We start from the raw sequence: 11144 nt of genomic DNA, 5'->3' as shown, positions 1-11144 counted from the left end.
CATCAGCATAATTTGTTTTTGCTTGACTTCAATATTTTATCTATCTCTATATTGTTGTATTGTACTTATAGTACCTCTACTCTACATGTATGTGCTCTGTAATATTGATATGTAAAAAATAGGAGGCTCTTTCGCATTAGTTACAATGAGTATTCGTTGCATGGGTGCATGCTCTTGTAGTAGCGCAGGCATTTCGCTGCTTGAGAATCTTTTTGGGCTTTGCTTTCCAGTTTTCATGGAATTGTTGGATTGAAAGAAAAAAGTATCGAGTTGTTAGAAATCTGACTGTAGTTTAGGTACTCAAGTTTCATTTTATCTAACCATTTTTGCATTCCCGACTGAATATTAATGCTTAATGTTGAAAAAAAAATGTTTTACAATAAAATTATCCACTGCTTTCCTTTTGCACAATTTGTACCTTGCCTTCCGTACCATAATGTACTTACCAGGTTCATTGAAAAGGAATCATACCCATCACTTTTTAAGTGCTTTGCATACATATGTAACATATCCTCTAATTATAGTATTCATATTTTCCTTAGGCTATTGTTGGACAGATTAAACTATGTTTTATGAACAATTTCAGAAACAATGGGTTTATGCATCTCTTTTCAAATATTACAGAATTTGGTGATATTTGGAAAAGTGCATGTTTCTAATACATTATTATCATTTGTCTCAAGATTTTAGAAGAAGACTTTCATACTGTAAATATGAGGTTCTTTGAGCATATTGAACTGATGGTTTAGTTTGATTACCTGTGCATACATGTGTATTTTGTTTGAGATACCATTTCAAGTCTTGGACCACCGAACTTTCTTTCTAATATCTGTTATTTTCTGCTCTCAACAGAGTTTGGAGAGATTACTACTCAGTACCCACCCCGAACTAGAAAGGTCAAAATCATCAACTTCAATGGCCGCTCATTTGTCCAGTTCAACTTCAACCGACTGCCCAGAGAATACCTGCAGCCAGCGGACACTGAAGAGTTCCAGTTTTACTTCTTAGCCAATCAGCCGGATGGTTTAATCTGGTTCCATGAGGATCAGACTCGTAAAATGTATCTGGCCCTCAGGGTGAGTTACTGGATTGCTTAGTTGTATCAAAAAAGTGACAAGATTATGGGTGATATTTCGCTAAATTAATTTTCTTAAAGTCATACTCAATTAAATTTACTTCACTTGCTTTTGATTGTGCTGCTTTATGTACATAGACCACATCATAAACTGTGAGTATATATTGAGTTGGTGATCCTTTTATGGGCATTTCTGTTCCTTAAACTTTCTTTTTATCACTACATAGGGTTCTCCCAGGTAGGAATACACAAATATCTGCCTTGTGATGTTATTCAATTTTCTCTATCACAAATGACAGAGAGTTTCATTACATGTGTACATTTTTATATTGAAGTTTGTTTACTATTTTTCACCACAACTAAAAGATTAGTTATTTGAAAACAGGGAAAATGGCACATCTTATATGTTTACAACATGCAATCTGTTCTTCAGTCAACACTGTTTTTTCTTCTGTTTTCCAGGATGGCTACCTTGTCTTTGTCAATGATGATGGCACTGGTTCTCCCGATGAAATAACTATCGGTCAACGTGAGGGAAAGCGCTTTGATGATGGTGCCTGGTATCTGTTCCGCTTGAGCCGCAGAGGCAGAAAGGTAAGGAGGGGTGTGAATGTTTGGGAAATAATGAATAAGCTTTTTATGTTCCATCCGTCTACGTATTTCATCCTCTGATATGTGCTGCCAGCAACAAAAAGATCCACCCACTTCTCCGTCTTTGGCACTGATCAGTGGATCAACTTTGAATTTGCCCTTTTTTCAGGACATAATTTTTACAGCCTGGTTATTTCAGAACAAGACCTGTTCTATCAAGGACAAGAATGCCTTTCTTAGTTGTTTTGCTTTATTTTTCAACTTTTTTCTCTCCACATTCTGTGTCTGAAATGGCTGATAGTTTGTTCAACCTCCAGTGCACTTAGCAGCCTTCTGGTGTTCACACTCCTTTGAGCTTAATGGAAGTGAATTAATTCTGACTGCTGATTTTCCTTCTGGCACACTTTCCTCGCTAGAAATGAAGTAAAGGCGACAGCTTTCAGTCAATAATCTGTTTTTATCATTATCATAGCCAAGTTTACCATAGAGTCAATCTCATTAGACAAAAAAGGTGCATCAGCAATTTGTAATTTTTTTCCCGCTGACATGTTTTGGCAGGTTGAACAGGAAAGGGTTAAAGTAAAATGTTGTACTTGTTTCTAAAGGTGACAATGACAGTGAACAACAATTATCCTGTGGAGTACATCTTTGCTGAGAACATCCAGTTCCTGGTGCCTGCAGAAGTGTACCTGGGAGGAACCACCAACACCTACGCATCCACAGGAGGTCGTGTAGTGCAGAACTTTAATGGTGGCCTTGCTCTTGTAAGTAGTTTCGGTTTACCCACTTTACATCTTATTTTTACCTTGCTTTGTAGACCCTGCATCATTTTAAAACATTCTCAGCTTCATGAAAAATATTCAGCGAAAGCTGTCATTTTACAGGCATTCAAACACTAGCATACTGACAAGATGTTTCCCTGTCATTAACAGGGTACCCATTCTTATCTTAGTGAAGTAAATAAGTGATGATGCTTAATATTTTGTGTTTGTCAATTTTAATCTTGATATAGTATAAGTCTTGAGCAGTGGAGAGTAGTTTTTAATCCTGAAAACTTTTAATTTTCTTTACTCCACTGAGCTTTTTTTTTTGTTGTGTCAGATATTGGAAGACATGAAGATTCTATCATGTGATGAAAAGAATCTTTGGAAGTCTTACTAGTAATTCATTCCTTCATTCTTTCTTTCTGCGTGCTCTCTTTGGCAGGTTTTATACAAGACTGAGACACGGCAGGGTAACAGAGTCTTCAAAAATGAAGTTAATCTAATTGCTGAGCTTGGAGATGATGTCAACGGTGACGGTAAGTCAGATCTTGTGCGTACAGAAATAGAAAGGAAGATCTTTTCTAAAAGTGGCACCAACTTTGTTCAAAGAGCATACAAATAAGTAAAATCATAGAGAGAGGTGGTCATGATAAGATTGCAATATCGAGGGTGAAAATTAAGATTGTGTTCAAGAGAGTGGAGTGCACTTTGTGCTGGTGAACACTTTACGCAATAATTTAGGGTTGAACATTAATTGTTTTATATTGCATAACTATTAAGAGTAGTCCTTTCTTAGGTAGTTGCCAAACTGAACCTTTCTACATATAATTTTGAGTGTGTGTATGTGTGTGTGTGTGTGTGTGTGTGTGTGTGTGTGTGTGTGTGTGTGTGTGTGTGTGTGTGTGTGTGTGCGCGCACACATGTGTGTGCCTTCTTCAGTGGATGTATGCTGTTGTATTGAGTAAGCAGGTGCAAAACTGGATATCACTCACCTGTCTAGTAATCATAAGCCCTATTGCAACAGCTGTTTTTGCATACTACTGCTTTGCCTCTCCTGTCCAGGTATTGACGTGGTCACCGTGGACTGGCCGCCTCGTGGTACTTGGCCCACGCCTCGCCGAACACGACCTACACGTCCCACACCGCGCAGGACGCGGCCCACACGACCCACACCCCGCCGCACAAGACCCACCAGACCCACGCCCCGCCGCACAAGACCCACCAGACCACCAATAACAACCAGACCTCCACCCTTGTTGACGTCTGTCACAATCAAAGACAAAGAAGTCTTTTTTGTTCTACAAGAGGTAGGCAGTTTCTTTTCTCTTAGATTTAATTTCATCTCAATCATAACACTATTGCGTGTGTGTATTGAGAAAGGAATGAAAAGGTGGCCCATATTGTTTAGAGCTATGATCTGATAAAGTAAAAAATCAGTATTGTGACTGAAACACATTTCCCTAAGGAAAACAATAGTCTCACCCTTTTCAAACCATAATTTGAAAGGATTTTAAAAAATTTAACTTGTAAGTAATTTGAGTCCGTGCATTTCCGTGGAGTTCTAAAAGTTCTAGATTTTTTTTGTAGACGCTTAGCACCTCTGATAACAGGCATTTTGGTGCACCAAAACTAGAAACCTGGATTTTCAGTGTTACTATGGTCCTTTTCTGTTCCTTAGGGGCTGTGGCATTCAGGCTTGTTGAAGACTACTACTTTTATCAGAAACATTTACATTTCAGTTAGCATCCCATTAATCTTTTGAATCCTCCACCTTGACATTTCCCAAATCCCCATGCCTGAACCACTGTCTTGACAGGGAATCAAGTACTCCATTTTAGGGAGGTTCTATATTGTGTGTTGTTAGTTAGTTTGGTAAGAGTTTTACAGTGCTCGCAACTGCATTAGGTCATATGAGCGCGCAGAACACAAGTTGGTAGCATTTACAACAATTCAAAGCGGGGCTTCGTTTTGGTCTATGATCAGACTAAGTAAGTGGTTAGAAATGTTATGGTAAAAATTTCAATCTTAAAAAATAACAATTGACATTTTATCAAAATAATATTTATATTTTACTGTAAAGACCAATGCATTGTGTGTTGCTGGGAATTCAACTTCTTTCAAAAATGGTCACAGCAAGTACTTGAGATCGAAACTTGTCAATTATTTTACAGCGTTTCCAGATCCAAGCCGGCAGCGCCCTGTCTTTCAAGTTCCAGACCATTAAGCGTGAAGGGCTTCTTGTGTACACCACCAGCAATATCATTGGCAGGAACTACCTAGCCTTGGAGATCTTTGATGGGAAGCTCTACTTGGTTCACAACTTTGGCGGAGAGTCCAAGAGGACTCTTCTGTCTGAGTCTGAAGTATCGGATGGACAGCCTCATGAGGTGAGCCACTTGGATAGGGAGAGAATCAACACAAGCTCATTCTCATTCTTCACCATAAAGATCACTGTATATATCCATTGCAAACATTTTTCAAACATGTCCACTCCGACTCTTTACATTATTTACATCATGCCCTAATGTTTTACTTCTTCTACACTCTTCTCAGGTGATTCTGAAGTTTTACGACACACAGATTGCCACTCGACTGGACAGAAACTCCCAAAGAATCAGAATCATTAGCCCTGAACGTTTGCCTCGTGACTTGGGTAAGGAACCAACTAATTTAGCCTCTTACATGAAGTGACTAAAGAAAATTTACTTTTAAACTGACTCTTTGGGAGATGAGCAATTGTATGTGTGTATTTTATGCTGAATTAATTCTGTAAAAGTATGTGTAAACCATTATTTTCATAAAAGCCTAGTTGCAGATTTTCTTCCTTTATCAAACAAACCTTAAGTGGAAAAATGAATCACATCATCAGAGTGGAAAATATTATATCTTGCATGTCTAAAATATTATTCAAATTTTAATGGTAGATTTTACTTTTACACAGTACAAAATAATAAACTTCCTTCTTTACAATAAATTACCTTAAGGCATACATGGGCAAGTTCTTTGCTATGTTTTAGTGCTGCTTTAGCTGAAGAACGTCAACAGAATCATAATAAATAGACACAAATAATAGAACGATTTTTCCGTATCGTTTCTTAGGCCCATTGTACATTGGTGGCTACTCCACCATGGAGCTCCTGCCATGGCACACGTGGGCTCGTGAGGGCTACCAGGGTTGTATAGAAGACCTGCAGATCAGTGGACGGATCATCGATCTTCACCGCTATGTACAGAACCAGGTGAGGATGCTAAATGAAAATAGCAAAGGGGAGGGCGGGGGGGGTGATGGGGGGTGTTCGGAGGTTCAATATCTCAGTATATGAGAGAAGAAGAATCAGACAAACTGCAAGGGTAATTATGTGTCTGTCGTGCATACACTTATTTTTGTTATTTCTTCACCCCTAGTTTGCAATAATAATGATAATAATAAATGGTCATTATTGTGTCGGTGTGCTTCACTTAATGCTGACAAACAGGGTGCCTTAGATCCAATTTGTCACATTGTACCATAATGTACTTTTCTGTGTATCATAATTTGCTGTTGTGTGTCATAATGTGCTGTTGTGTGCACCATAGTGGGCTACTGTGTATATCATAATGTGCTGTTGTGTGCACCATAGTGTGCTGTTGTGTATGTCATAATGTGCTGTTGTGTATATCATATTGTGCTGTTGCGCATTTCAGCAACTGTTTGGCCGTGTGGATCGTCGGTGCAGTGCAATGCCTCAGCAGTGCTCTACCCAGAGTCCCTGTGTGCACGGTTACTGTGTGAACAAATGGGGAAATTACCACTGCGACTGCCGCGCCACGGACTATAGTGGGAAGCGGTGCGAAGTCCGTGAGTTTCTGTGGCTGTCAAAGTTTTGGCTTTTTTTTCCCTTCTTTCTTTCTAGTTGTTTGGTGACATGACTATGTGAACATGTAGTCAAATCTTGTTATGTGTAAATCTGATGAGGTTTTGTCAGTTCAATGCTGTATGTAATTATCTCTTTGATAATACAAAGAAAAATCAGTCTATGGAAAACCCTTAAAAGGGATGACTTTCGGAGGTAACTCATTTCTTTCTCCAACTTTTTCTTTACTAAGAATTTTCAGTGGAAATAAGATTGCTCAAAAGCTGAACTGTTCCAGCCATTTATGTAGTACAAAATGGAAGGCTCTACTGGTAGGTTCTTTTTTAAATTGCTATCCTACTTACACTTTTCAAGCATAAAATGACTGTTATTGTCTTGAAATGCTTATCTTTACTCGCTAAAACAAGATTTTCATGACACACTTTGCACTAATTTGCTCAATGTATCTCTCTTCAGCTGCATGGACTGGAATGTTCAATGGCTCGACAACCTACAGGCTGGAATTCCGACCTGAACAGAGGTTCCATAGGGATGATATCTCATTCCGCTTCAAGACCATGGTGACAGATGGGCTCATCTTTCACACAAAGGCTCGAAGTGACGGAGGCTTCATGAGGGCTGAGCTGGAAGGAGGAAAGATTAAGATTACCACTAATCTAGGAGGAGAATACCAGGTATGTACTTAGTATTGTGTGAATTCATGTATAAGTGGAGAGTGGTGGAGGAGGAGTAGGGGTGGTGTGGGGGTGAAGGGGGGAAAGGGGGCAAAAAAGGTGGCAAAAAGAAGAGGAAACTTCTTAGCAACATGCTATGCTAGTCAATACGGAATCACAAAAGAAACAAAATACATTCATTTGGGAGAACATAATAATATAGGATAACCAATTTTTGTTGCTCCACAGACTTTTTATCTGGGTGAGAACTTGAATGATATGCAATGGCACACTGTCTACATGCAGCGTCGGGGGAACCAGATGGAGGTTTGGATTGACGATCTGGACCATGAAAAAAGTAAGTACAGATTGATGACTGGTTATGTAGGGACATTTCAATCAACAGTAGTTAACGGTTTCGAATTTATATTATAATAAATCATAAAAAGACGAGGACTGATTAAAAATGAATCGGTTTTGTATTTGATTATCTGGTAACTTGTAAAAATATACCCAAACTAAGCCCTTCTCTTGAATTCTTCTCAAGAAGGAATTTCAATACATCAAAAGAAGCTACAGACGAGCCTTCATCAACCCCACATATTGTTTTGTTTCTCAAGATAGGGATGACTACTAATTTGATTTCTTAGTAACTGCTGAAATTTTGAATAATTTTATTAGGATGTTCCAGACGCTATACAAACTTATTGTCATCATATTTATAGCTAAGCTCTTCTGTTTTGTTTCCAAAGTACGCTTTGAATGTGTTTTACAATTATTGTTATGGATTTGTTTGCCATTTATCCAAGTTTTTGATGCTGTTTTTTTTCAGAGATTCTTCCCGGAGAAGGATTTTTCCTGTTTATCAAAAATATCTTCATTGGAGGATACAAAGACGGAGAGGTGGACTATTTAGGAGATGTAAAACCATACATTGGCTACCTCAGAAACTTTTATGTAGGAAAATTTGATATTCTCAACGAAATTCACACTGGTGGAGATGGAATCTTCTTTCAAGAACCCAACCTGCCTCCTCTTATTTTCTACGATGTTACATTCCCAAGCTATGACCTTTTTATCAAGCTGCCATCTCTTGGCCGAGTTTCAAATTTGAACTTGAACTTTGTGTTCAAGACCACAGATGAGAATGGAATCATTTTGTTCAACGAGGGACGTAACAAGGAGCTGTTTGCTATTGAGCTGTTTAATGGCAGAGTCTTTGTTAAGGTAACTTTGATTTGATATTCAGTCATCAAGAAGGCTTTGTTTCTCTTATATTTATGTTTATTTGAATGTGTGTTTCTATAATAGTGGAACAGATTGGGTTTACAACCGTTTGGCTGTAAGAATTCTTTAGCTCAATTAATTAATAATAATAATAATAAATTGCATTTATATAGCGCATTTCCACAAAGAAGTGCTCAAAGCGCTGTACAATAATACAAGAACATATGAAGCGCACAGCTCCTATAGTAATCCCCTTTCTCTCTCTTTCTCTCCCTAGTCTCACTCTGTCTCTGTCTCTCTCTCTGTCTTTCTCTGTCTTTCTCTGTCTCTCTCTCTGTCTTTCTCTGTCTCTCTCTCTCTTCTCTCTCTCTCTCTCTCTCTCTTTTCTCTCTCTCTCTCTCTCTTTTCTCTCTCTCTCTCTCTCTCTCTCTCTCTCTCTCTCTCTCCAGTACATCCTTGAGTAAAGACAATCCCACAAAGCTTACCCAGAAACCCTCGCGCACATTGATGAATTCACACAGTCATAAATTCTTACAGAACAAAACAGCATGAATAAACGATACTGAGAGAACAAAATAGATACTGAGAGAACATAATAATATTTGTATTGGGAATGTCGGAAATTATAGATTGAAGCTGGACTGAAACAAAAGCGTTTTAAGTTCTGATTTAAATATTGATTAAGTGGTGGACTCCCGTAGATGAGCTGGTAAAGCGTTCCACAAGGAGAGGGCGTGGTGTGAAAAAGCTCTCCCTCCGAGTCTCTGACTTTTGCTTTGGATAGGTCTTAAAAGTCTTTTCATCGCCGATCTCAAAGGCCGAGATGGTATATATAATTTTGTCAGATGAAACTGTATTTTAGCAAGCTAATAAAGCTGTTTTGTTAAAGTGAGATTTTGGATTCAGAAAATAATATTAATTTTCAATATGTCTTTTTTTCTTCCTCTTCCTCTAATCCTCACTATATAATCTGATTTTTTTTAAACATTAAGCGTAATTGTCTAGAAATACTTTATATTGGATGTGGACTAACGCAACAGAACAGAACAGGAGTTGATTTTTTTAAAATGTACTTCAATCCCAGGAAAATCTTTAGAACAGAGCCAAACTAATACCTTTCAGTCCATCATTAATTAACTTTTAAAGCACCCACATTTGCTTTGTTTTGATCAGATGATAACAAGTTATGAAAATCTGCCTACTGCTATATATTGATTGGACTCAATCTCATTTCAACACTGTTCCATTTCTTATCAGGTTGAAACAGTCCATCCCCAAATATGGTCACATAATAACATGAAGTAATGCTCAAAGAGTGTGGTATGAAAATGTTCAGTATATTTGGGTTTTTTTTAGATTAGAATTGGAGCAAAAGAATGCTAAATCTGCCTCTCAGAATTTCTCTGGAATTTTCTCTATTTCAGTTTGACATTCCAGGCAAACCACCCCTTACTATCGTTACCCTCGAGGGCGCCAAGTACAATGATGGTAAATGGCATGCTGTGTCGGTGGCTTACCGCAACATCAAGGGGCAGAAGCAGGTGACCATGTCTATTGACGGCCACACCACCTCCCACTCGCACTCTGGAATCCACTCCATTAATCTTCGGGGACCTCTGTACATTGGTGAGTGGGCAGTTGCCATGAAAATTCATGAATTTAACTGTGATAGATTCAGATGACAGGGTTACAGGTCTTGTGTGTATGTGTGCGTGCGCATACATGTGTGTGTGTGCGTGCGTGTGTGCATTCGTGCGTGAGTGTGGGTGGCTGAATGTTATATAAGGCCCGTTAGTCTGTATGAAAAAATGAACTTTTTTCTTTTTTTTTTTTTTCTTTTTTTTGGTTCTCCTTTTTTGTACAGCAAGTATTTTCATTTTGTCTAAGTTTTAGGGTTTTACGATTATCAGTACTGCTGCTTTTGAATTTGTTAAAAAAGACCCCTCAAAATATGTGAATTCTCTTTGGAATTTTAGAGTTTGACAAATGTTTTCTTCCTTCCGTAGGTGGCTTGCCAGAAGAACTGTTTGAGAAGAAATACATTCGAGAGTTCTTGTCATCCAAGAATGGATACCGTGGCTGTCTGGCCTCCATGGATTTTGGACAAGGGTTGCCTGACATCTTTGGCTACGGCACAGCACAGAATGTCAATATTCTGAATAAATGCCAAGGTGATATATATGGAATTTGTTCTGGATAGAAAAGACATTTCTTGTATTTACCTTTGCTTTCATTTTTAATTCTAAGAGGGCTATGATAAAGAAGCAATAGAAATTTAATGAGTTCTTCAGCAATAATGATAAATGGGCAAAGGACTTGTCTCAGTTTCTTTTAATAGTTTGACCTATATATGTTTCTGAGTGTGTGTTGTAAATAGATCCTTCAAATGTTTAGTGTTTGTTTTCTAGAAAACTTGTCTGACCTGTTTTCCAATAAAATGAGGTTTTTGTGATGCCTACCAAACTGTTCAAACATTAACTCAGTCACTACTAAACAGTAGGTATCTTGCAATCTAATTTCACAAAGTGCACTTCTTGTATTAGTATGTCAACTGGGACTGAGTATGGTTTTAACTGCCCCCTTTTTAAGGTTTCCATTCTTTGGGGTTGTTAAAATCAGAGTATGTGTTCACAAAAAATAAAAGTGGCTGATAGAAAACAGGATAGCCAAAGAAAAATATAATGAAGAAAATAGTATCCAAAAACAGATACTGCTGATTCAAAACTGCAAATCTATTTGAAAAAAAAAGCCATGAAATAGTTACTCAACTTCTGATATGTAGTCACTGCTACTGAAAAAAAACAGAGGTAACTCAAATATGTTTTTTAACCCAACTGTAAAGCAAATAAGAAAATTACTACCTTTCCTTGGTAATGCGAAGATGTGAAGCAAACAAACTGTAATGCTTGTCACCTTGCTGCAATCATTTTCAATTTTGTAAGCAGAAATTGAAAAAAGGGAATTCTTCGTGTTAAGAGAG

General features: G+C 37.9%; 1 protein-coding gene across 1 annotated transcript in view; it reads left to right on the top strand.

Moving 5' to 3' along the window:
- The window catches only part of LOC101858907, a gene marked incomplete at its 5' end in the record, with an annotated part of 110355 nt that overhangs the window by 73599 nt on the left and 25612 nt on the right, over positions 1-11144 (top strand). The window contains 14 exon segments of the mRNA XM_013086389.1: positions 853-1076; positions 1538-1669; positions 2272-2430; positions 2873-2966; positions 3493-3737; positions 4602-4817; positions 4984-5083; positions 5530-5669; positions 6115-6268; positions 6741-6958; positions 7187-7295; positions 7770-8164; positions 9589-9790; positions 10171-10335. Of these exon segments, the coding sequence (XP_012941843.1) occupies positions 853-1076; positions 1538-1669; positions 2272-2430; positions 2873-2966; positions 3493-3737; positions 4602-4817; positions 4984-5083; positions 5530-5669; positions 6115-6268; positions 6741-6958; positions 7187-7295; positions 7770-8164; positions 9589-9790; positions 10171-10335 (2553 nt within the window).

The sequence above is a fragment of the Aplysia californica genome, unplaced genomic scaffold (genome assembly GCF_000002075.1).
Source record: "Aplysia californica isolate F4 #8 unplaced genomic scaffold, AplCal3.0 scaffold00018, whole genome shotgun sequence".
In the NCBI taxonomy this organism is placed as follows: domain Eukaryota; kingdom Metazoa; phylum Mollusca; class Gastropoda; order Aplysiida; family Aplysiidae; genus Aplysia; species Aplysia californica.
This window is presented reverse-complemented; position numbering and strand designations above follow the sequence as displayed.